Genomic DNA, 25152 nt, shown 5'->3' with positions numbered 1-25152 from the left:
AATATTTAAAAAATATTTTATTGTGTATTTATAAATGTATTTATATCTTAAAATAAAATATATTTGTAAAAATGAGCTTTTAGTCCAGCAAGGTTGCTCGAGCAACTTTCTTTCTCTGCCCTGAAGCCTTTTCTGTGTGTATAGAAGACAGAGAGGGGATGCTGCAAGCATCATATATGCTGCAACCACGTTATCTGACTTGCTAATTATATTCACTGGGCTCTTCAAGTACCAATAAAATGCTCCTGGTAAAATCGAAGACCGGTTTAGGACTGGCATTCCTAGAAACCACTTGCTTCAGTGAGTCACATCTGCACACCTTACTTTTCCCTTCAAGTGAAACGCTTTCACTGTAAAACCCTAGCAAGGACATCAAGGTGCCTCTACGAAGAACAGTTAGCAGGTAGCAGTACAGTTAATACGGTGGAATGCTTACAGACATATTGCAGTGTGTAAGTAGCGGTCCTGTGACTCAGTAGACAGGTTTGTAGAAAATCTGACCACACAGCACCCTGCGTGTCAGCTCCTTCCACAGAAGGCTGCGCTCTCTCTGCGATCCCTTCATGAAGCCACGGTTCTCTTGAGCACGGCGAGACAGATATGGAATAACCTCATTGACGGGTCCATATGGAACATACTTGTAGACCGGGAAACCTGCTTGACCTGTTTAACATAAATAAGAAAAAAGAGGCTTTAAACCAGCACCCTTTACCTCCACTGCGTATGCTTCTCTTTTTTCTAAATTAGAAATTAATTTACAGTATTATTGAAATAGCAAACAAGGCTTTTAAAAACAAGGCTCGCCAATCGTCACGCTGGCATGTTGTTGATTCAGTTGAGACTTAATAAGTACTATTAGCTGTTACATTCTGAAATAACAAGTTTGGTGGGTGATGTTTATGTTCAGACTAACCAAACTGGCCTTTTGTAAAGAAAACAGTTAAGGATATTGAGAAATTGGAGTTCTTTGCTCCCAAGATATTTATAGATTAGACCTATAGATGTTTTTTTGTATTTTTTTAAGGTCAGTGGCTCATTGAGTATTGAAAAGCTGACGTCTGTAGGGACAGGTTTCAGTGGAGCCCCTATAGCCATATCATGTGACATAAGCCTTGCGTTATTCCAAAACTTCCAGTTTACTTTTAGTAATTGAGCTGAGCAGAACATACCTAGCGGGAAGCTGATCTGGTCACACATGCCCAGCAGCTGTCCAAAATAAACTTTATTCTCAGTGGGAGAAAGGCCCATCTTATTCATCCTAAAAAAGAAAAAAAACAGAAACACGCATTCTAATAGGCCGTTACATAATGAAGCTCTAATGTGGTGTTCCACCACTGATGTCGCAATCTCATTCTGAAAAGAAAACAAAGAATACATTTTGCCTGGAGCGATGTCCTTGGCATTAGTTCAGACTATTAGGAATAATCTTTTCTGAATAAGAGGTTTAAGCCATTCATGCATGTTCAAACAGCATCTGCACAACTGTTCTACTGTCATTGAAAGCAGGCCTGGGACAAAACGTACTTTTCTAGGGTAAACTTCACTGTGTCCTCGTTGTGAGTTGCAACCATGACATTTGCTGTCCTGCTGTGTTCGATCTCCTCCAGCACATACTCCAAACACCTGAACAAATAAGAAGGCAGATGGTTAGTATTTAGCTATTCTATAACTAACCCACAAAGGACCTTGATAAAAACTCAAGGCTTACTTGTGATACATCCTGTTAGTGGCTTCATAGTCTGGGTTTATTGGGTCTTCATAGCCAATTTCCTTGGCCCTGGCTCTCTCTTGGTACATGTAAGCTCCCCGGACCAGTTTGGCACCAAAGTACCAGCCCTCCCGTCTTGACAGCTCAACATCCACAGTTACATTGTCATAGGCTTCCTAAGCACATGAAAATACACAGAAATGTTGGACAGATATCCGTCATGCCGCCATACAACATACTTAACAGGTTTATTAACACAGGATCTTCATGTTGAACGCAAACAACAACTCTGTTAGTGTTATTCATGTGGCTTGTGAGTAGCAGCAGCAGCAGCAAAACTTAACATTACATGAGGGAACTGCAGTCTCACCTTCAGGTAACACTGGTAAGTGTTGAAAATGACGGGTTTCTCTCTGTTGAATTTCCTTTGCATTTCCAGGGTCAGTCGACTGATGGCTGGCTGGAAGTATGTCTGTTCAGCATCCACCATTAGTCTCACACCGTTATCCAAGGCATACTGGAGAACGTGGACAGTGTAATCAGTATAATCAGGTGTGATTAATTTTATTCTCATGAAGCACACCTTCATTTAGTTTTTTTTAAATGCACATAATTTTGTTTTGATTTCCTCACATTGGCCAGAATGTCGACTCTCTGCAGCATTCTCTTCATCTGCCTCTCTTCCTCAGCTGTGAACCTGTTCAGCAGAGGCTCCAGCTGGCCCGTCTGCCCATGTAACACACAAAACATCAAATCAATCAGCATTTGTATCCTTTATGATAAACACACCAAATGATATCAGTATGTGACAGACAGGGCAGAAGCTGGACAGGCAGAGTGGGTGTGTAGGCAGAATGACTATCACTATCGCTGCCTGTGTGCTCTTAAACTCGAATGTTATCACCCCTGCAGAAATCTACAGAGCACTAAGAACAACGTTATGTCGTACCTCACTGGTGCATTCTGTTTACTTGAACAAAGATATGTTCTTGCAAGAGCAAGGTGTTATCTTGTGGGAAAAATGTCAATATCTTGTGCCAACAAGGTTTCTATTAATACTACTTGTTTCCACATTAAAAAAGTCTTAGTTCTGACAGGGAAACAAAAGCTACCATCCCCTTTCAGAGTCACATTAAATATAAAATATAATAAGATTCACCTCAAGGTTTGGGACCATCAGCAGATTGGAGATTTTTGTTGTATCATTTATTAAACTGTTCCAGTCGAGGAGATCTATTGTTCTAGAAATAAGATGTGAGAAATATTGTTAGAAAACATGTCGAGAGAAATGCACCTCTATTGAATTGGCTTCAGAGTTTTTTTTGTAGCCGTTTAATTCTATCATTGCACTAATGAATGAATCTTACCCTGACAGACCCAGTTTCTCTCCATTGAACCAGTTCTCAATGTCATCCTTGGATCCAACACCCAGCTTGATCAAATTTTCCTACAAAGAAATATGGAAATTAAAAAGATATAGAACACATAAAATCGCTTGAGGGCACCAGTTCTGCAGCAGCATGCATGGACTTAAATTAGACACACCTTGAGTTGATCCAGTTCCAGTTTCTGTTCTAAAACCATCATTTCAGATTTTCCCTGCAGTGCTGCGAGGAAGTTAAAGAACCGTCTCCATTTGACCAGGACTTCTGAAAACTGGAGCTGTTTAGACACAGAACAATACATCAATGATGATGGTACTGCATTTGAACCGCCTTGTCGTGAAGCATTTCATCCACACAGTCTTTGTAACTTCATCATTTTTTATTTTGTCTTAAAAAAATGTGGTTCTCCCTACACCTTTCCCTTATGTCTAATTGTCCTGCCACTTTCCTGCAGTGCCTAATTTTGGATGCCATCATGTTTCCTTCATAAATTAAAGCTAAACTTACAAGGAACTGTGGGCGTCCCAGAGCGGTCATTTTGATGGCGGAAAACCCATCAGCAGAGGCTCCACCTGAAATTACAACACACTTCACGTTACTGTTGTATAACTCATACTATGATTATTTATATTAATAACAACCAATATCTAACTAATAGATATTACATTTCATATTTATTCATCCGAAGCTTTACTACCTACCAGAGGCTTTAATGCAGTTTATGAATGTCTCCATCTGGTTGTCACATTTGGCCTCATCTGCATAGAAATAGGTGCGAGCACTGATAACGCCCCCACGCCTGTCCCCAAACTGACGATGAGCCTTGTACTTCTTCTCACGATGATCCGCATCTGGAATAATAAGGGAAAAAATGATGATAGTTTCAATCTTAAAACCTCTTTTCTCCACATATATTAATTAGGTGCTATTTTTATTGATGAGGGTATTGAGGCCACAAGATTCAGCAATGAGACTAAAAAACACACAATATGTTTCCTGAAACAATATTAAAATTTCCAAATTATTAAAAGTTTCTCTTTGTTCTACAACTACGACTTTATTTGGAACACCTGTAAAATCTAATGCAATATAATACTTATACTATTTGTTTAATATTGAGGTCATAGTGGGTGGTGGACATACTGAAGTGCACTATATTAAGGGGTCCTTTTAATGTTTGATCCACCCTATCTACATAAATGGGAGGGCCAGTGAGTGCATGTTCCTCGAATGTCAATTATCAAGCAAGTAACACAATGTTTCTTCTCATGTTACCCACTGGAAAGGACATTTCGGACTCCACTAGAACCAGATATAACCAGTGCTATCCAGGCTACATCACGAGGCCACATGACAGGTCAAGCTTAAGCAGCTGAATATCAAAGCCAGTAGTTCAGTCTTGCCACAGCCAGTCTAGTAAGAGAGAAAGCACGCTGCAGCTGATGATGCAACGAAGCGTGTTATTTTCACAAGATGTACCCACCTGGACTTTCTTTCTCTGCTTCAGAAACACACGAACTGAAAAAGAAGAGACAAATAGATAATAGATTATGTGGTGAATGTTTTCTGACTGTCAGAGCCCAAAGAAGGTCTAATGACTAGTTTTGTCAGTAACAATATGCCAGTCATAAACACAAGACTGCTTTAAGAAGGTGTCTATTATCACCAAAAGACACTAGATTTTGAAATGCAGTTTCGATTACCTATTTGTTTAGACATGTTGTGACATCCGAGATACATCAGGGAACAAACTAAACTAATACAATCACTGTGTTTCCTTCTCCACTGAGCTAATAGTCTTTCCCATCTGTGAATTCAAACAGAGTCTAATGTCTAAATCAAATAATGTGTTTGGAGTTAGTCCAGCATGGGTTTGGTTGTGTTAAGTAAGATAATCACTCTGTTAAAAAATAAGCTTATTTCCTCCTCTGTGTATTGCATAACACTGCTATGTATGCGAGTGAGCACCTTGTGAAAAAAAAGCTGTCAGGCTATGCATGAGGTCCATCCCCCTGCTGAATAACCACCTAAGCCAATCAGAGGAGAGGGGTCTGTCCCAACCAACCAATCGAGGACAAGGACTGTTTTGCTACTAGAGATGAATAAAACACATTTGATTTTGATTAGTCTGTTTACATAGTGAAAACATGCCATGGATTGTACGACTAATGTAACGCCCTGTAAATACCACGGCTGTGAAATTAGCCTCTGTTGGTCATTGCTAACCCACTGTGGAAAAATTAACTGTGGGCCCCACAAAATGTGCCAGTCAAGGGGCCCCGTGACCTTTGAAAAACTCCTATTACACCTGGTGGGTTGGGGGGGGGGGTGTCCAATGTTCTTCCAGGGTTTTTAATGAGCCTCAACTCGTCTTTACGAGAACATGGGCTGTGTGAAGAACTTTATTCATGTGGTGCAGTTATGCCAGTTGAGACACTTCACATGATACTGATTTAAACAACTTGACACAACAGGCATTTTGAATCTAACATGTTACGCAACTTGTAAATGGCTTCCCATCTTGTGGGCACATGGCATGCAAGTAGAATACTGCTGTGTTTTCATGTTTTCATGGTGTAGAGTTTCAGTGTAAAGCTCACACTATTTTGAAAAACCGCGTAAATATGATCTTATATCACTGGTTCAGTAAACTGCACTCACTCCATTTCCTTCTTCTCTGCCTCCTCTTGTGTCAAGTCCTCTTCAACACTATAGTCCAGAACTGCCCCCACGCCGAACGCACGATTCTTCTCAATCAAAGGTTTGATGGAGTTGTGGTCTTCACCTGCCACAAACTGGCCGTAGAAGGTCATTTTCATCAGCCTCTCGAACATCCTCTGACCCAGCAACCTCTTGCTCAGCTCCATCAGCTGATAACAGAGGACAGATAGCAGGTTAGGTTTACATGTACAACAGCTGCATTACTTCAAGAGCTTTCGATCTGACTCATCACATGCTGAAAAGCCCTCATTTCCTCCTCACAGGGATAATCCATCAAACTCACCTCTTTGTTCTTTTCAACGAGGACGTCAACTGCACAGAGCTTGAAGACCAGCAGACTTCGGAGCAGCTCCATGTTCCCTTTGCTTTTGTACGCTTCTTGGGTGTTATCGAAGTCGATGTGGATTTGGTTCTCCGGGGCGATCGCGTCTTTGTGGGTCTGGCTGATGAGTTCCACCGGCACAGCCTCCACCAGCGTGCAGCCCTCCAGCTGCTGCTCTTTCTCCTCCCGTCTCTTGGTGGATGCCACCGTCGATCGACATCTTCCACGTGAAATGTGCAGCTTCCTTCCGCTTCTCAGAGCGCTCAGAAAGCCCGTGTATGCCATGCTGCTCGTGCTGCTCGTGCTGCTCTCCTCTGACTCCCCGCTGCGATGCGCTTAAAGGGCATCGCGTGCCGGGGGAGGGGGGGCGGTGCCGCTTACATCACGGGAACTGGCGTCACGTGCATCAGACGCCTTCTGTGTCCAGTGGGTGTGACGTCACGACAGCTGATCTTTTTAACCACTACCTCGTTAAAACAGCTTTAGCTTTGTGAGGAACTGTGCAGTGTAGTGAACGAATGAGTGAAATTACAGGGTTAATGACACTGTGTTGCATTATATATTGGAAGTGTGCAGGGGTCCATAAAATATGACCATATTTACTGTGATTAAACTTATCTTATCAGATTGACATTGGTGTTTCAATACAGCATTGTTTTTTAATACATAGTTGCCTTTATGAATAACATGTTTCTTAATTAGAGCACTTCGGTTTGTTCCTGTTTTCTTGGTTACACAAGAAAAAGGAGATAAATAGCTTCAAAACAATATTATGTAACTGTGTAAAAAAAAAAAAAAAATCCCAGATCTCAACTCTGACAACACCCAGAGTTTCTCGTCAAACCTGAATGAGCTGTCTGATCCAATATTGCACAATGTATGTGTATAGCCATATGTCAGGGAGAACAATCTCCGTGCTTACATTCAAATTGATTTATCCTCAGTTAAGAATAAAATCCAGAGGCAGCAGTAATATTGACCATCTTTAAACCACTGTGGCTTCATGGTCATCAGATGACTATCAGGGAGTCAGTTCTCCTGTAATGAAATCATCATTTGTCATGTTGTGTTGGTTGTGCTGAAACATTCCTATCATACATTCCAACTATGTTAAATTTTAAATTTGAATTAAAGAAATAAATAATGTCTAATGTTTTTTTTAATGTAGCCTGCATATACCAGTCTTAACATGTTTAAAAATACTATTTATTTCTTATTGGTTTAACTGAAGGAGGTTATTGTAGCTGATAGACTAGATAAATTACTGACACATGGGATGCTGTTTTGTACCATTTGATATTTTATGGATGGTCAGTATGATAATAAAATAGTTTAGTGCCCAATCTATTTGTAATTTTACAATTAAACACCTAAGCTCAGAGTCAAAACCTACTTAAAGAGGACCTGGTGGAAGGGTGTTACTAGGCTGGGCTGTGCCCCCCAAAACCAGATCAGTGCCCAAAGACACACACACTTCAGACATGAATGTTACTGACTGAGAATCTTTTTTCTGAACTGGCTGGTCAGGTGGAACAAGATTCAGCAGAGGCCAGCTCTGACTGGTGGGCTAAATATGGATTGTAGATGAATATAGGCATGCTGGCCAAGGTCTTTAGACATCTTCTGGTTTTTTATCCTTTTAGTTTTTCTCTCTTGTTGCCTATGGGCCTAGTCTGTATGCAGAATTTGTAAAGTAGCTGCAGTTTTCCGATAAATGTAGTAAATTACAACCTACTATTACCTTCCACCCAAGTGTCTCAATCAGCCCAACCAAACTGTAAAAATGTTTGTCACTGCAGTAGATACCATCCTCCTGCCCCTTCAAGTTTTTTTTTCTACATTTTCAGATCTGATTTAGTTCTTCGTACAGATAAAGTAATTATAGTAAGAGGCTTTAAAATTCATGTAGATGTTAGCAACTGCCTCAACCCTACATTTAATTCACTATTACACTTTTACTGAAAATGTATAGGACCCAACTTGCTGTTTTAGTCATTTTCTACTGTTTACAAACACGTGCAATTATTAGAAATAAAATTTTTATGTGTAACTGCAGGTTAATCTACATGTCTGCACTGAAGTATGCAGATCAATCCTAACTTTGAGTCTTGCTGCAAGAGTTGACAGTCGTGTTGCTTTTCTGTCCGACAGGAGGCAGCAAAGATCCAGTCTGAGCTGCTATCTGTCGGAAAAGTGAAGTAGAAGAAGAAACCGAGCTGCTCGCTAATGTTGCTAACTAACAAGAAAGCACACAGCGTGTGAACTGGTAGCATTATATCTGCAAAGAAAGGTACACGGTTTTTGCTTTGGAAGGTAATAGCACAACCTTAACAGATTTCTTGCTTACACATTCACTTCATGTGCATTTCAAAGTTATTTGTGTATTAGTGTGCACAATATTGGTGCATTTTATTGGGACCAGACGGTCGTTAGCGGACCCGACGTTATTAACAAAGAGCTTGATGTTCACACCACAGTGTTTTGTCTGGCTGGTTTAAAGCTGACTGTCATCTTCAGGCAACACATGTAAAGCAGAACAGACCGTCAAACAATTCTTTGTTGCATTATTTCATATCAAAGTGTAGTTAAAGGCTGTAAAGAAATCCATTGTGCATGGTGCTAGGCTATAAGCTAACGTTAGCATTGCAGTTGCGAGCTAAGTTGATGCTTAGCTTTACATTATAATTAGCTAGCGAAGATAATATTCAAATTAATGTGCTAGCAAGGTCATTCGAGATATTAGCTACCGTTATTATTAATCTCAATGTATAATTAGCTGGTAGACACCAATGTGGTTAAACGTCAAACAGGTTTGGTCGGCTCACTAACAGATTTAAGGCCCCGGAAATATCTTGTCCGTCCCACAGCCAAGTAACATTTACTGTATTTTAGCGTCAGTAAAATATATAAGGCACCACGATTTCTTTTCGTAACTAGGTCATCATCTCGCCATATACCGAGTCATAAACAAACAAACGCCATTCGTAAGGCAGATTATCAAAAACGCGCTTGTCCCTAATGCTTGTTTGTAAGTTAAATGTTTGTTTACGCAGCCAGTGTCAAATAGGTGTTGATTAAACACAACATTGCTGTAATGTAATGCCAAACTGGATTTCATGTACAGACCCACAGGTCACACACTGGTCAGAATGTCTTTTATAAAAGTGCTTTTGTGCGTCCATAGGGGGCGCCACTGCTTTAGTGACTATGAAAATGTAAACTAGGAACTAAGTGACCACTTGGTGACCAACCACCAATAGTTTCCTGTCCATGTAATTGTTGTGCAGGTGTAGGTGTGTCTACCACTCAGGGTTTATTTTCCAATAGATTATCTGAACGTCATGCACATAATTTCAAGCAGACTGACACTGTAACCATTTATTAAGATTGTTGGACATTCATTACTCTGTGTTTTAAAGTTTTCAGGCTTGGATCCGAGGTCCTGTGCCATTTTTCTTGAACTCATCCTTTACCTCTATCATGGCTGCATCCCTGGTTTAGAGTTTTATTTTTGTCTAAATTAAGGAATTGGATGTGGACGGACTAAGTTTTGGATTGGAACTAGGATTAGGATAAGGACCACTTCCACAACTATTTGTGCAAACACAAAGTGATCTTAAAGTCTGCAGGTGCCCCCATTCTGTGTCAGCAGTGCCTCTCACTCTACCACCATGTCGGATGGACGGATCTATGTGGGCAATCTGCCCATGGACATCCAGGAGCGAGACATAGAGGATCTCTTCTACAAATATGGAAAAATCCGTGATATTGAACTGAAGAACAATAGGGGCACTATCCCTTTTGCCTTCGTCCGATTTGAAGACCCACGGTGAGTTTCTGGGAACGTCTTTGCCGAATCACATTCACCTTTGTAATAGCGTCTTCGGTGACCACTACCAGCAGGAAATGGATGGAGATGGCATTTCCAGGTCTGTGTCCACAAGTGAATCAAGCATACTTTGGTAAGGAGTTCTTTGCTCTTTTCTCTTAGGGATGCAGATGATGCTGTGTATGGAAGGAATGGATATGGATATGGAAACTCCAAGCTGCGTGTAGAGTATCCTCGATCTTCTGGTGCTAAATTTGGTCCTACAGGAGGAGGAGGTGGTGGAGGAGGACCTAGGGGAAGGTTTGGACCCCCAACTCGAAGATCTGAATTCCGCGTCATAGTGACTGGTAGGTGGACGTCGTGAGTCATAGCCAGTTAAATTATATCTCTCTTTCCCTATGGCCTGGAAGTCAAGGGGACTGGTAGAAAGGTGGACATAAGAGTCATAGGCAGATTTGTTTCTCTGTCTCTCTTGGCGGATTGGAGGACAAGGGGACTAGTAGAAGACGTCATGATTCATAGGCAGATATGGTTCTCTCTCTCGTGGCGGACTGAAGGACAAGGGGACTAGTAAAGGACATCAGAGTCGTAGGCAGATATATTTCTCTCTTTCATGGCGGACCAGAGGTCAAAGGGACTAAGTGGATGAGGTCAAATCAGCTCCTTAAGTCATGAAAAAAGAACTGTAAACAGAAACCTCTCTTGTTGGCTGCATAATCCCAAACACCAACTCTAGTGACTGGTAGGTGTAACTTTGTCATTGTATGTCATTATTTGTTGTTTGCTACATTTATCTCATTCATGTAAGCTTTGCTTAGAACTGAACTGCTTATCTAAGACCAGGTCCTTAAAGTCTACATAGTTGCATAACTTGACCAGTCGTACAGTACAACATTGTAGGGTACTGCTCTGAACATGCATAAATATCTACACAGCCATGTAATGTAATTGTTTTGTCTTGCTAAGTTAGATTTTCCTAATGACTGGTCAAAGTCAGTGCCATACAAAGGATCTTAGAAATGTTGAAATGGTGACTTTCACCTTTCCAGAGTTACAAAGTTATTAAATTAGTAGTACTTATATTTGCTGTGGACATTTAAACTGCACAATATGTGAACTTATTTTTCAAAGATGAAACACTATTTGATGTAGTCATTTTAATGTAACCTTAATTATTCCTGCATGCTCAATAATTAATTAATTTAAAAAGTTTTTCCACTTCTATTTATAATTACCTTCTAAATTTCACTTGCTCTTAATCTTCACTTTAGTAAAATTAATAAAAATGTGTATACCTTCAAGGGTGAGTTTTGGACAAAAGATGAAACCTGTCCCAGCAGTGATTTTATTATTTTCAAATAGCTTGTAACATAAAGCAGGTAACTTGCGTTCGAATCACGTTTCTCTTTTTTCCATTTCAGGTTTGCCACCAACTGGGAGCTGGCAGGATCTGAAAGATCACATGCGTGAGGCAGGAGATGTTTGCTTTGCTGATGTGCAGAGAGATGGAGAGGGCGTTGTTGAATTTCTCCGTAGAGAAGACATGGAGTATGCATTACGCAGACTGGATCGGACTGAGTTCCGTTCCCATCAGGTGAGGTCCAGTGACGATGACATTTAATTTATTCTAACTCTTTAGATTGTAAAGGCAACAAATTATTATTATTTTTTTCTTCTGTAGGGCGAGACTGCTTATATCCGTGTCTATGAGGAGAGGAGTACTCCTAACTGGGGTCGGTCACGGTCCCGCTCCCGCTCCAGAGGCCGCTACTCCCCTCCCTATCATAACAGAGGATCTCCTCCTCCACATTACCAGTCTCCTCCACGTCACGCTATGTCACGCCATAGTCCACCCCCCAGGCGGCATCCTCCACAGCACCATAGCCCTCCACCGCGTCACTATCGGTAGAAAGGCTGGTCATTTATAGAGGACTTGGGGAAATGTTTTGTAATTCGACTTTTTATTTTTTGTTTTTTTTTTACCCCAGGCTTCCTCGTAGGATACACCATTTTTATTTCTTGCTATGTACATTCCATTGTCATGTCCCCTGAACACCCGGCTCCTCCCCTCCGCCTTAAAGATTTTTTTTTTTTTTTTTTTTTTTAAACATTCATATGTGTAATCTGGGAATGGTAAACATACTCTGAGTCATGATGTCAGACTTTGACAGGAACCAGTACAATGACCTAATGTTTTATTGTCCAGTTTAAAATCACACAATTCTGCCAGTATGCTATCAGAACCAAGAAGGAGTATGATCATACTGACATATGCCCATGGTTGTACTGCTTCTTATATTTTTGACAAAATTTACTATTTTGGGTGTCACATTTCAGTAGCTTTAAGTCTCAAGTTGTTGCCAATCTGGGAACTGTGAAGCTAATCAATATTTTCTTATTCAAAACATGTCAGTTTAGTCAGCCTTTTAGAGTAGCAACACGGTGCATCTGAGCCCTACCAGTCAGAATATTTTTTAATGATGTGTGAACCTCTGGCAAAGGTGGCCTGTAGGTGGATTATAATTTGTATGCATCAAATGTGTTTTGTTTTGTTTTAGTTTTTTTCTTTATCAATAAAATGCTAACTGTTTTACTGTGATTGGGTTATTCCTTATTCATATATGTTCCTTATTAATTTTGTTTGAGTAGATACTTACTAAATTCGTAATTTTATAACAAGTTGGTGCTTAATTCTTAATGCCACACTCCTTTGCTATATGACGCTACCTCTTAATACTAGGAGCATTTGTTACACCAAAAATGAAATGTGTTTCAGGGCAGTTTGTTGTGAATGTGACTTGAAACATTATTTGGAAATATACAAATGGCACGCAAACTGCAAAATATAACATTTTTAATACACAATAAATTATACCGGTGACAATTTGAGAAGACACAAAAAATAAAAATATATTTATTTCCAATAGCATGTTTTTTTTTAGCTTTCTGTTCCTTATAACCAGCTAAAGCCCATATACAGACATTGTATTGCATTTAATAAATATTTACTAGCTTTTATTTATTTTTTTGTACAATAAGTCTGTTTCTTTTTAACACATTTTATACGGTAAATCTTCTGACAACAAACACGGTAATACAGAAATAGCAATATTTGGGCGTGTTCATATGGAGACAAACACGAATCTTAGCCACAGTGAATGAAATATGAATGTGCTTTGGCTATTTTGCAAATGCAGGTGGCACCAACAAAACGCTGTTCTGTTCTGGTGGTACCTATTCATGTAGACAGCTGATGTATCTGCTGAGAGTTTCAAATATCCAATATCCACCTGTTAAATGTTTGCAGGTGGATATACACATATGAGATATCAGATTCACTATATATGCAGTTTAATTTTTACCAAAAAAAAAAAAATATCCATGAATGTTGTTCTCCAGGACATTTGTTTCTGCAAAGACAAGTTGACATCAAATGCTGTGATAACGAACTTCAACACATTAAATCCAATTGCACTGTATCGTGTTGGAGGCAGAAGAGTCAATGGCGTACTGTATATCTCAAAACATACACAGATTACATCCATAGCTACATACCACTGAATAGCTACCACTGAAGTGACCCTTAAAATGAATACTTTCGGTGCTTAAAAGGCTGGGAAAACCTGATAGGGGGCTTCAACGAAATCAGATCCTCCAAGCAACCTGAGCAGCATGGTATAGAGCAGAGTGAATAGAAACTCCACTGTGGAGTTGCACTCGCTTCAGGAAATAGCAGCAGCTATTGTGAACCGTGTGGCTAATTTTGACATATAGAAGCAATTGTTAAGTGTTGTCCAGACAAGGCAACCAAGATTAGCATCTCAAGGCAGACAGTAAACTATGAAACTATTTAGGGCAAAGTGAAAGAGAGGAGTGCAGAGGAAGCATGCTGCATTGACTTCGCACCCCTTTTAGGTTTACCACTGGTTCAAAATTAACCATCACAGCACTGCAAGGAAGCGGTCTGTTGGCACTATACTTGGCTGGATTCTTGGCTTGATCAGAGTTTGAAGAATTAACTAAATGTCTGAATAAACCATCTGAGCAAGTTCATTACAGAGAAGCATCTGTCTGCACAGAAACAAAGCAGGTTGAATTACACCTTAATCAATGCATAGCAGAGGTCAGTGATCTCAAGGGGTGCACACAGGATAACAACTTGGTCAGGTAAAAGAGGAAATGGTGACACACTGTATGCAAATTATGTGCAACCATGCTAGACTGTGCAGAGATCAGAGGTTCAGGCTGGATATCCTGCTTGTGTGCATCAGAGGCAAACACAGGAAGAGGGCCAACAAGCCTCAGAGAGGCCAGCGACTGTTCCTCAAAATGGCTGTGGAGAAGCAAACCAGTGACCATACAGTACAACCGCAGCTTGGTCAGTAGTACCTCTAACGTTTACAATGTCAAATAATTAAAAACACCAGATATTATTACTGAAAATATATTCAAGTGTATCACAAGATGTTTAACCATGGCAGCTACAATTTCAGCAAAATAATCAAACGTAAAATATATACACGTTTTTCAAAAGATGTATAGGTGTGTTTATGCATTATTTAAAATGAAACGTGAAGAATAATACAGTGAAGAATTTGGTTGCTGAATCCCTGAAAAAATAGCAAAGATTAAGGCAAAATAAATGACATCCTGAAGCAGTTTCAACAAGGGTACATTCACTAGGTGAACAGTAACACTTTTGAAATAAATGTATTGGCAATACCAAACGTCTCCCAAATATAGAAAGGAGCAGGTGGAGATACGTTGTTATACAACTAACTTAGTATAATTATCAGTTTTAATGACCAGTTGTTTTTTCTAAGTTACCAATCATTGCATTTTATTAATATTGTTTCCATTCGTCTCGAATACATGGCTGCCGTGTGATTTTGTCAGGAAACAATTTAACACAAGTAACTGGGAGAGTTAAGCAGCAGCACTGTGCATCACTTGTTTTCTATCAGAGTCTGCACTTTGTGGACCAAGTCTCGAGCCATCATCATGACCTGGGGAACATTGTGCCGCTCTGCCATTTCTGAAAAGAGATTATTGTGACTTAGAAGAAGAGCAGTATACAGTAATGGCACTGATTATGTAGTTCATTTCGACCTGACTATACATTAATTTGTAATTTTCATATCTTGTCTTACCATTGAAGAACTTGATTATGTCTGTAAAGTCCATGTTGTTTTCTAGGATGATGTCTCTATATGTCTCCACGAGGGCCAGAGCAAAGAAGAGCACAAAGTGCTCAGAGGACGTGTACTTGGCTGCCCAGATTGTTTCCCACACAGAGAAAACATCATCATAGACCATTTCTGTCCGGAAATACAGTAAGAAATCAGATTACATTCACTGATATGTTACTTTGGTTCATTTAGCTCATATCAATCTGCAGCTCAGTTCTCCTATCACCTCTTTTGAAGTCTAGTAGAAACCAGCGATAACAGAAATAGAAGTGGGTGTAGTCTCCATTCTGTTGCATCAATTCAAACAGCTCAGAGTCCAGGATCTATAAATATAAAAACAAAATGTCATCATTGCTATGCAGCTTGTTGAAGTATACATGCATTCATAAGCAGTCTGTACATACCTGGATGAGAGAACGCATATTAGCAAAGTGGGAGTCCATGGCACCTCCGTGAGGAAAATTCTGGTTCATCCTCTTCATCAGTTCAGTGAAGCAGCTAAATGCCATGACCTCTGGGAAGCACACATAGTCCTTTAACACATAGTTTATCTATCCAGTTACCTTTACTCATGCAGAGGTGACAATGATAAAGTTTGGAATTAAAGTTTCACAGACCATCGTCCAGAATAACAAGCAGGGGAGCCAGCAGATCACACATGCCCTGGACGTAACCTGTGTCTAGATGCTGCCACACATAACTACAAAGAAAACCAGATTTTTACAGTTGTTTTGTTTTGGGTGGAGAGTAACCTTAGACATTTGGCATGGTGATATATTTACCTGCACATAATGTTATGCAGCTTCTCCAGGTTCTCAGGAGTGAAGTACCAATACGTTCTGTCGCAGCGTCTGACATCTTTGTCAATCCGGTGTAAATTGATCAAGTACATGTCCAGAGTTTCTTGCTACAAAAGTAACAGTGGATTTCTGTGAGTACATGTTAATGACTAAAATAAGAGGAGTATGTCTGTCTGTTAACTTAAATGCTTACAGAATAGGTTTGTTCTTCTGAGGATTCATCGTGTTTGGTGTCCCTTCCCACCCCTACAGAATCTGGTTCATTGAGTATATTCTCCATCTCAGGTTCCTCTTCAGAAAGACCCAGGTCAGTGCCGTCAGGACTGGTGTTACAAGCTGTGTCCAGATGGTGATCTAAAATGAGGTCCTCGGATGCCATTTTCTCTCTTTGTGCCAACGAGATAGGTGGTGCAGCAAGACCTGCCAAAGGCCTGGCCTTAATATCATCAGACGTCACACATGTTATTCCTGCAGGAATGTCCTCCATTTCCAGAGCAGAAGGAGAGTCATCTGAATCAGCTGTGTCTGGAGAGTGCCGGGACGATAATGAAAGACTCCCCCTTGATGCTGACTGAAGAGCATTCAGTACTTGTCTGACTGGGGAATTTGAACCAGGTTTCTCGAATGGAAATTCTGCAGCTTTCTCCTTTTTGGTTTCAGCCAAGTCACAAAGGAGTGCTTCAGCATCCTTTCTTTCTGAGTCTGTGACACGAGTCTTGACCGTATGGGGTGGGTTTTTCTCAGGAGTTGTCTCAGCTTTTTCAATAATCTCTGGCTTCTTTTCAATTGGTAGATTAGCATCATTTATTGTTGTAGGTGGACATAATGGCTCCATTTCCAGTTCTTTGCTCTTGTGTGCTTGAAAGGTCAGGGTCTGCCCAAGTGGAGGGGCTTGGAAATATTCATTATGAATCTCTGTTTCTAGCTTTAGAACATTAGTGTTCTCCGGAGCAGCTTTCAAATTCATACTGGAATCTGCTGCTTTTAAAACTTTAGGTAGCTCGTGTGTTGTTTCATCTTTTTCTTCTACTGCAGGTTTTTCCTCAGCTGCAGATGTCTGTTTTGAATTAGTGTTTCCAGTGTCCTCAGGTACCTCACCTTCTGAAACTGTCACCATCTTTTCTGTCACTGTAACCTTGTCCTTGACTGCTGGGTCCATTACAACCTCCTCTCCTGGGTGAGATCCAGTTGTAATTTTCTCTGATACTTCAGCAGACTGCTTTGGGATTATGGATTCAGCAGCTGTCAGTTGATTTGACAGAATTTTAGAAGGGGAGGAGAGAAGTTGTGGAGAGTCTGTGGTGTCATTTGGGATGTCCTTCACTGGACTACTGTGCTGTGCTTCTTCTTTCTCAGACGTGGGCTCAGCCTCAATCTGATCCACTGCGTCAACTGATCCAAATACCTGGCAAAAAAGAAAAATAGCATTTAATAAATGTAGATTTTAATTTACATTATTCAACAGCTTTCAGCTTGTCCCTTCAGGGGGTTGCTCTTGGTGACTAGGGCTGTGAAAATCTCCACAGATACAATTATATGGCACACTGGGATGTTAGTTGAATTTCCATATAATAAATGTAAATCTACCCGTAGTGTATCTGTGAGTTGACACTGAATTAAAATAATGAAAGCCAATGACTGCCATTAATGTGCAGCATGATTGGAAATTGAATGTAGTACCTACATTTAAATAAAAAAACATATAGTATGGTTTAATAATTCTTATTACCTGTGCACAGCTACTTGAATCACTTTGTGAGTGGGTATTCTGATGATCGGAGCTGCAACTGAGAGAAGACTAGAGTGGTAGAGCATCACACAAGAGAAAAGAAGCAGAACCGTCAGCCAAGTTAGTAAATGTAGTCTACTTTAGCCGCCTCTAATGTTGTGTACATTTTTATACTATAATGAAATGTAAACTTGCATCTGTACTGATGGTGGAGTCCCGTTGCACTGGTCCTTTTTCCACACTGGCTCCTGATGAACATCTGGCAAGAGCTTCTGCATGTTTCTCTCTCTCCCTCTGCCGAACAATGGCCTCACAACCCTGCCACTCCTTCATAGTCTGCTCATACATGGTCTGCATCTGCTCATCAAGCTGAACAAAAGACTTTCGCAAATGAACACTATATATACCTTGTTAGGTACATGTGTACACAACAAACTGTTTTAATCATACAATTTGTGAGCACATAAAAATACCTCCAGCCTGGATTGCTCAGTCATGGTGAACTGGTAGTGTCCCAACAGGAAGGGCCAGACCTCTTTGCGAAGAGAAGGAGCCACACCACCAAAATACACAAGTCTGTATATCTCCTTTTCCTCATAGGCCTAAACAAGATAGCTTTCATTTGTCAACTCAAACTAATTTCACATTAAATTCACACACTAACAGAGTACGTAATATTGCAACGGTTTATAAGCACATATATATTTTAGGGTTAGTTCAGGTGTGACTCTCACAGAGCTGTCCTTGAGGAACCTGGCCCAGACCTCAACGGAGAGGCCTCCTCGAGCATCACAGGGAACATCAGGATCCACTATAGTAGTGTTGACAAGGGCAGAAAGGTGGGTTCGAACTGTGGAGAGATGGCGGCAGTATGCAAGCCCTAGAGAGGAAATGTGATGTTTTAGGTGAGTTTGCTTATGAACAAGAAACATCTTCCCCCTAACAGCATTCAGGTTGAATGAAACCATTTCCAAGTTAATCCAGGGTTGTTTGTACTCACATCCGTAGAAAGCACGGGAGATTATCTGGTACTTCATGGTGTCGCAAAGGAGCTTCAAGGGAGCTCTGACAGAGCAGAGAGTTTGCACACTTAGTCAAGTGGATTAATGTGAGTATGGATTTGTACCTGACCCTGGGAAATACCTACCTTTCTTGGTTACAGCCATTGGGCAGAGAACCATCAGAAGAGCCGTTTTGTGAGCAGGAGGAGCAGGATGACTTTCTTGGGGTTGGTTGCCACATGTTTACACCCTGGTCCATCAATTCTAGAGCCACTGCACAGCATCATAGTCCTTATTATAACCATTGCCACTGTACTATCAGCATGATACACAAGTAAAATAGGATAATATTCCAGCCAATTTGGATATAGGTTCATTTCTGCAAACAATAGGAAAAAAAACAAAAACATGGCAACAAAACAAACTCGTGGGAGGATGGAGATGGAGACGTAGCAGATAAATGACTTTATGTCCACACAAAGTCTCCTGACTACAATGTAAAATAGACACTAAATAGGCAGGAAAAAGATATGAAATGTAGTATTTTAAGACATACACTGAATATAGTTTATGCCTAGGGAATACAGATGTATCTAACTGAAGCAAAAAGAGAAAGATTAAAGGCCCTTACTGAACTCCATCTGATTGCCAGGAAAGAGGATCCGAAACACATAATCAGTTGCTTCATCGTCTTCTTTGTCTGATACGGAATCGCATGAGCCATGGGGACTCCTCCTTCGCAGTTTGGGGAAAACCTTTCCCTAAGAATAGAAAGGCAGTGCAACAATTGCTGCAAAATTGAGGAAGGAACTCTAATTAATATTAATTATGTATTCATTAAAGTGTGTTCTTGCTGACCTTTCCTCTCTGATTCCAGAGGGGTGGGTCCAGCTGTCCATGAGGTAGCAGGCCAGTCTCCAGGCAGGTGAGAAACTGGAGGAGATGGCCTCCTTTGGGGAAATGTAAAGGAGGTCTCTGGATCCCATCCTGACTCACCAAAACTACTGTCCCACCACTGTTCACTGCATTAAAAGAATAGCAGCAAGATAAATGACTCTTTAGAGTCCAACTTTAGGTACTCAAAAAATGTAAGCGGCATTACTGTACCTTGCTGATGACAGTGGAGATACACAATCTCCTCCAAACGAATAGTCATAGCATAGTCCCAGTAAACACTGAAAGGAAGATCAATGATGAGTCAGCTGTCTTAACAAGAGCTTATTCTTGTTAGGTTGGTTTCTAAACAGTCCAACAGTCCAATAAACCTTTTCTCTGAATCCAGCTCCCCAACGTTGCCATTCATCAGCTGATTGGGTGTCCATTTCAGTGTCATGAGATCTGCTGTTTGATGTAGAGAGAGGTAGCCTGGGATGGCCTCCATGTCATCTCTCTGCAGACACAGGAAAAAGTGACTCAAACCATGTGTGACTGCAACACTGTTAAGTTAGTACACATAAAACATTCCCTAGAAAATAAACTAGCTTAATTTTTCATCTGTTATTTTTACTATTATTGTTGAAAAGGAGAGGTAAACAATACCGGCTGCACTAGAACATTGTTCTTGCCAAACAGAAGTGTGGCCCTCGAGTTTTGGTGGAGTGATTCGACGTACTCCCTCACCCACATGATAGGGCGATCATCCATGCTACCACTGGACTGTCGTTTCTGGATCTGATAAGTTAACACATGATAAGTACAACACATTTGCAGTACAATTGTTTACACCTAATTAGTTTACCAAAGAGTAATTCTTTGACAGGCTCACCAGGGCAGGCCGTCTGGAGGGGGAATCCTGCCGACAATGGCTGCTATGGATGCGATGCCTCTGTACAAGCTCATCTGCAGAAGGATCTGTCCAGAAATGATCTGAGGTCTTAACTTTTGTGTACTCCAAAGCACATGGGCCAACTGTAAAATAAGGTTAAATTATTTAAAATAACACAGATATGTCCAGTTCATAGATCATATAAAATCAATTTTACATAAAAGTGTTTTAAGTTTTAAGCTTCATTCTACTTTCTTACATTTTACCGCTCATACAGTACAATGTAGGGGTCAGTAAGATTTATACATACCCAATAAAGAGGCAAGAATTGGTCCATCCACAGGATCCATCAGCATGGCTTCTTTCTCATAGAAGGCACTGCAGAAAACAATATTGAGAACATTTTGAATGTTTTAGGACATACAGCCACTAGGAATACCCCCAGCTTCCTGTTTGCATAGCATGAAGAAGATCTCCGCAGTACCCACCTAATGTGGGACGATGTGACGTAATGGGAGAAAAGTGTGGAAGAATAAAATCGTTAATAAAACCTTCGAGTCTGCACTGCACAAAAACAGAAACAGACACTTTTAGTTGTTTGTTTTCTCAGTAAAGGAAACTCTTCTTACAGAAAACTGCTTAAGGCAAAATGGTGGTATTGAATGGTGGAGACCATCTTTTTTTTATCCTAGAGCTAATAATAATGGCACTAAATGAAGTATTACAATACCTGCTGTTCTCTACCAGGTACAGTACAATCTTGTCTAGGAGCTTCTCCATCAGTGCAGTTCGGATCCACAGATGTTTCAGTGCCTGAGGAGGGAGGTTGGCCAACTTAGATTGTCGACCGCGGTCGTTAATCAGTGACGAGTTATTCTGCTTGCTGAAAAACAAAAAGGACACCTGACACATGAGATGTTTACATGGGCTTGTTAGAAAGGACCAAACATACAGAACAGTAAGAAATCAGGATGTAATACAGCACATGAACAGAAAACAAAGGAAAATACTAGACTGCATACAATGTCATGAGCCTCTCACAAGTACAAGTTAACATTTAACAGTTAACATTTCACCTGCTGTCAATAAGTTGTTCCAGCTCCTGGACCTTCTGGCAGAGTTCTTCGGCAGGCGAAAAGCTTTTTGCCACTTTCATAAAGAGTGCTGCAACCTTGTTACTGCACAGCAGGCCTGCAATACGGCGCTTGAGCCCATGAAGCACACAGGCCTCGACCACAGCTAAAAAACACAGAGGATTAACCAAAGTTTGACTTCGATTTCAGGAATTCTAAATTCATTTTTGTTTCCTTGGGTAGGAAAGCAAGTGAGAGTATTTGCTCTGTTGTTTTGTTATATTTCAGCAGAATAGAATTACTTTGTAAAACCTTCAAGCATAATATATTTTTTTTATGAAAAAACAGGTGAAAGCCAAGCACAGGTGGCACTAGTAGAAATAGACTGAAAATCTGTTGCTAGGATATGAGGGATGTGAAAGACACACACCTCACTCCTGGTTAGTATCAGCACCTTTAAAGAATGTCAGTGCATGAAATACAATTAGATATCATTGATAGCATTACAAAAAATAAATATTTAAACTTTAAACATGTATCCTGAGTCTATGCCCAGGGAAGGTGTCTTAATTAGTGTTCAAAGCAATCTCACTAGTTTTAGGACAGAACATTTACCACAGAAGGATATGATGTGACTGCTGTCTGCATGCACAAATTTCCTTGTTACTGCCTCCTCCATAATTTGTTTCACCTAAAAGAGAAAGAGACATGATGAGACAAGTCTTCATCCATCTGACACAGTTACATAACGTGACACAGTGTCAAAACAAGAAGCGCAGGGGTACGCAATGACAAGAGGCAAAGATACACGATATTCATGAAGATGACATGTAGACTAGCTTCAGCTAAAACCAGATGGATGTAATTTCTACATCCATCTCATCTATAAAGAACAGCCATAACCTATGTTCAAACATTGTTTGTACCATGAATGAATATGGAAATACACAAAGTGTTCATTAGAATCCTAAAGAATCAGTGTCCTCAGTCAAACTGCGCTGACCACCTGTGTCACTGAGTGCAAAATCCTTTATTGGGCCCTTCATTGTTTTCATGTATAAGCAACAGCACACCCCAAATATTCCAACACCACAGCCCCTGCAAATCAGTGACTTTCATGAAGTCTATTATTATTTATTGTCTATTATTTATACGTTCTGTACTGTGATAGTGAGCCTGTGGTCTTTATGATCCTCTACAAACACCACAAACATTTCTTATCAGACATGCACTGTACCACACACAATGTCTGGTGTTGCCAGTTCTAATATTTTCTCCTTGCATCCTGTAAATGGGACTCTGGTGGATCAGCTTGATATGCTCAAACTGACTTATAAACCCATGGTACTTTGGATAAATCACACAAGTATTTGTTTGTATTTATTTGTGTTTTCTGTACTCTATGTCAACAGAAAGAAATAATAGTGCACCCGTTATGGCACAGAAACAAGCAGGGTTTTACCATCTTATTTAAACAGCATTTAATTCTATTAAATGTTACTAAAAACACAAAGATCCCTGTTCACAATCCATCTACAACTGCATTAGTAAAACCCTTGCAAATGAAACATTCTGTGGCACGCAGTACGAATATCTGTTTTTACTGATATAAATATATAAATCATCAAATAAACACACTTCCAATCATATGTTTTGCAGTGGTTAAGATTTGCCAGACGTACATGCTAAAATCTGTCAGTTTAATCCTATGCTGGGCTTTAAATCCACATCTCCCAGCTAAGCACCTCCTTGCTGCAGGATCTGGTACCAGAGTCTCATGTTTGCGAGGCAATGAGTCACAGGTGAGGGGGAGCACAGACATGATAAGCTTGGAAGTACCTGGCATTCTCAGCAATGAATAAAATATCATGTGTCTTGTCCCTGGGGAGTCACGGAATCACTGGTGTGCAGTCTGCTGCTTTTAATTTCTTTGTAGATTAATATCCAAATGGCTCATAAATCAGGGTCAGACTTTTTTTTTTGGATCCAACAGTTGCACATACTAAGATGCCAAATGAAAAACATGCCAAGGTCACACATTTAAGTTTTGAAGGATAAGATGTCATTTTACAAGACACAGAGCCTACTGCAGGCTTTTTAAAAAAGAATAGGGGTGCACTCATAGAAACCAATGAATCTGTGCACGGCTTCTGAAAGGTGTTCATCCACTGCCATAAAATCACCAGCATCATCAGCCTGCTATCGTCATCATCACCGCCATCGTCACCATCGTGGTTTTTACGCCAGTCAAAAACGCACCGGTACACAACACTGCTGTTACACTGATTGCATCCAGTCTTGTTATGTAAAATAAACGATCGGGTTGATCATAAACAGGCCTGTGGCACAAACACGCACACACACACACACACACACACACACATTGTGTTGGCTCACAGCGCCTGTAAACATTAACCGAGATGAGCAGGAAAGAAAAGAAAAAACCCAACGAACCTCTTTCTTCACATTGCGCAACAATTTCTGACGCGTCTCGGCCTCTGTCACAAGAGAAAACATAATAAATATGCTGATGATCAGTTGCTGAGACGGACATTAAGGTGATGACAGGCTCACGACGGGAAAATAAAATCTGGATCTGTACCTCCCATCGCTCCAGGCAGGATGGTCTGCAGCGGATGACACGCACTGCTGTTTGGAGAAGGTCTTGAAAGCAGTGTTGACAACACCGGTGAAAAGGCGGAGAAGGTCCGAAATGTACGATGTGTTCTTTGCGACTAAATTAAACCTATCTGCTACCTCTCAGTGAACCAACACCCCTTTAAAGTCACAGTAGCCTATACATTAAGCCATACAACCCCAACGCCTACACACACAAAGTGTTTCTAGTATGCAAGGTGTATTTTATGCCCATACTGTGACTATGATATATAAGATAAATATTTAAGATGTGTTGGTGTTTATAAAATAGTTTCTTTGAAGTCATATTTTCACAATGGTTATCATTCAGTAGACATCCATAGCACTATATATACACTAAGACTACCTTCTAATAATGCCGGTAAAGAACATTAAAATGTAAATGTCTTTGTGAAACACATCACTGAGTTATGTTTAAAGATTTTAAACCATGTTTTAAATCGTTTTTAAGCCAAAGCTTTTGGCGTAGCTGCATTTCTTTTAACATTATTAGTTATTTTGTTCACCTACTGTACAGGGAGTGGTGATAGATGCATTTCTAGATCATAATATATCTATATTATACAATAATTCAACTTACCATAACTCTGAGTGACATATAACAATAACGAAATACTAAATTACAATGAGTAATGATTATTGTTGCTGTTTTTATTTGTATTATTACTGGTGCATTCATATTTAAATTGCATCTTAAGGTAGTAACTGGTCACAGTGAGCTAATTTTAGCTCTGTTTTATTTATTAGTATTCATTTTATGCTTCATCTTATGTATATACAGTCTATAATTAGAGAGATGACCCAGTGTAAGACAATCACACTAACCTAAACTACCTAAATTGTATTGTGAAAACAATGACATTACTTATTGTGCACCAAACACGTTTGTCAAGTTATAATTTCAATGCCACTTGTGATGGTCTACATGCCACAGGTTGATTAAAAGCACACAACATCCAGCACCCACCACGC

The 25152-nt window shown here is 40.1% G+C and overlaps 3 protein-coding genes across 8 annotated transcripts; 1 reads left to right on the top strand and 2 right to left on the bottom strand.

Annotated features, from left to right (window-relative positions):
- Nucleotides 1-57: 57 nt before the first annotated feature.
- On the bottom strand, nucleotides 58-6421 carry prodha (proline dehydrogenase (oxidase) 1a). The gene is made up of 14 exons (XM_026356439.1): nucleotides 6098-6421; nucleotides 5755-5963; nucleotides 4577-4611; nucleotides 3795-3944; nucleotides 3601-3665; nucleotides 3254-3370; nucleotides 3076-3155; nucleotides 2868-2949; nucleotides 2342-2434; nucleotides 2079-2225; nucleotides 1709-1884; nucleotides 1525-1623; nucleotides 1170-1258; nucleotides 58-663 (listed from the first exon to the last, which is right to left on the bottom strand). Exons 1-14 carry the CDS (start codon nucleotides 6419-6421, stop codon nucleotides 473-475), a joined length of 1857 nt encoding a protein of 618 aa, XP_026212224.1. The 3' UTR covers nucleotides 58-472.
- Nucleotides 6422-8329: 1908 nt separating this feature from the next.
- Nucleotides 8330-12559, top strand: srsf9 (serine and arginine rich splicing factor 9). 5 transcript variants are annotated; one of them, XM_026355488.1, is made up of 5 exons: nucleotides 8330-8449; nucleotides 9786-9965; nucleotides 10128-10312; nucleotides 11387-11559; nucleotides 11647-12559. In XM_026355488.1, exons 2-5 carry the CDS (start codon nucleotides 9808-9810, stop codon nucleotides 11872-11874), a joined length of 744 nt encoding a protein of 247 aa, XP_026211273.1. In that variant the 5' UTR covers nucleotides 8330-8449; nucleotides 9786-9807; the 3' UTR covers nucleotides 11875-12559. The 5 variants fall into 5 exon arrangements, with proteins under 5 accessions (XP_026211273.1, XP_026211272.1, XP_026211271.1 ...); XM_026355487.1 differs by having other exon boundaries at nucleotides 8332-8449; nucleotides 9789-9965; XM_026355486.1 differs by having other exon boundaries at nucleotides 8332-8449; nucleotides 9766-9965.
- On the bottom strand, nucleotides 12048-24248 carry sgsm1b (small G protein signaling modulator 1b). Of its 2 annotated transcripts, XM_026355482.1 has the most exons (25): nucleotides 24125-24248; nucleotides 23977-24020; nucleotides 22138-22213; nucleotides 21526-21688; nucleotides 21180-21332; nucleotides 20760-20827; nucleotides 20450-20592; nucleotides 20224-20355; nucleotides 19950-20074; nucleotides 19792-19859; nucleotides 19543-19706; nucleotides 19316-19445; nucleotides 18831-18957; nucleotides 18684-18748; nucleotides 18418-18563; nucleotides 18157-18285; nucleotides 17879-18052; nucleotides 17684-17752; nucleotides 16148-17359; nucleotides 15937-16061; nucleotides 15772-15854; nucleotides 15559-15668; nucleotides 15381-15477; nucleotides 15116-15283; nucleotides 12048-15000 (listed from the first exon to the last, which is right to left on the bottom strand). In XM_026355482.1, the coding sequence occupies exons 1-25, from the start codon at nucleotides 24129-24131 to the stop codon at nucleotides 14912-14914; spliced, it is 3867 nt and encodes a 1288-aa protein (XP_026211267.1). In that variant the 5' UTR covers nucleotides 24132-24248; the 3' UTR covers nucleotides 12048-14911. The 2 variants fall into 2 exon arrangements, with proteins under 2 accessions (XP_026211267.1, XP_026211266.1); XM_026355481.1 differs by lacking the exon at nucleotides 24125-24248 and having other exon boundaries at nucleotides 23977-24039.
- Nucleotides 24249-25152: the final 904 nt, after the last annotated feature.

The sequence above is a fragment of the Anabas testudineus genome, chromosome 12, assembly GCF_900324465.2.
Source record: "Anabas testudineus chromosome 12, fAnaTes1.2, whole genome shotgun sequence".
NCBI classification, from domain to species: domain Eukaryota; kingdom Metazoa; phylum Chordata; class Actinopteri; order Anabantiformes; family Anabantidae; genus Anabas; species Anabas testudineus.
This window is presented reverse-complemented; position numbering and strand designations above follow the sequence as displayed.

Coding starts and splice junctions, on each gene's coding strand:
- prodha (XM_026356439.1), bottom strand. CDS start 6,421: ATGGCATACACGGGCTTTCTGAGCGCTCTGAGAAGCGGAAGGAAGCTG. Junction 4,612..5,754: donor GCAGAGAAGAAGGAAATGGA/GTGAGTGCAGTT, acceptor CTTCTTTTTCAG/TTCGTGTGTTTCTGAAGCAG. Junction 1,885..2,078: donor CTTACCAGTGTTACCTGAAG/GTGAGACTGCAG, acceptor TCATGTGCTTAG/GAAGCCTATGACAATGTAAC.
- srsf9 (XM_026355488.1), top strand. CDS start 9,808: ATGTCGGATGGACGGATCTATGTGGGCAATCTGCCCATGGACATCCAG. Junction 10,313..11,386: donor ATTCCGCGTCATAGTGACTG/GTAGGTGGACGT, acceptor TTTCCATTTCAG/GTTTGCCACCAACTGGGAGC. Junction 11,560..11,646: donor CTGAGTTCCGTTCCCATCAG/GTGAGGTCCAGT, acceptor TTTCTTCTGTAG/GGCGAGACTGCTTATATCCG.
- sgsm1b (XM_026355481.1), bottom strand. CDS start 24,039: ATGTTTTCTCTTGTGACAGAGGCCGAGACGCGTCAGAAATTGTTGCGC. Junction 20,075..20,223: donor ACAATGTTCTAGTGCAGCCG/GTATTGTTTACC, acceptor CTGTGTCTGCAG/AGAGATGACATGGAGGCCAT. Junction 18,053..18,156: donor CTGAGCAATCCAGGCTGGAG/GTATTTTTATGT, acceptor TCTTTTGTTCAG/CTTGATGAGCAGATGCAGAC.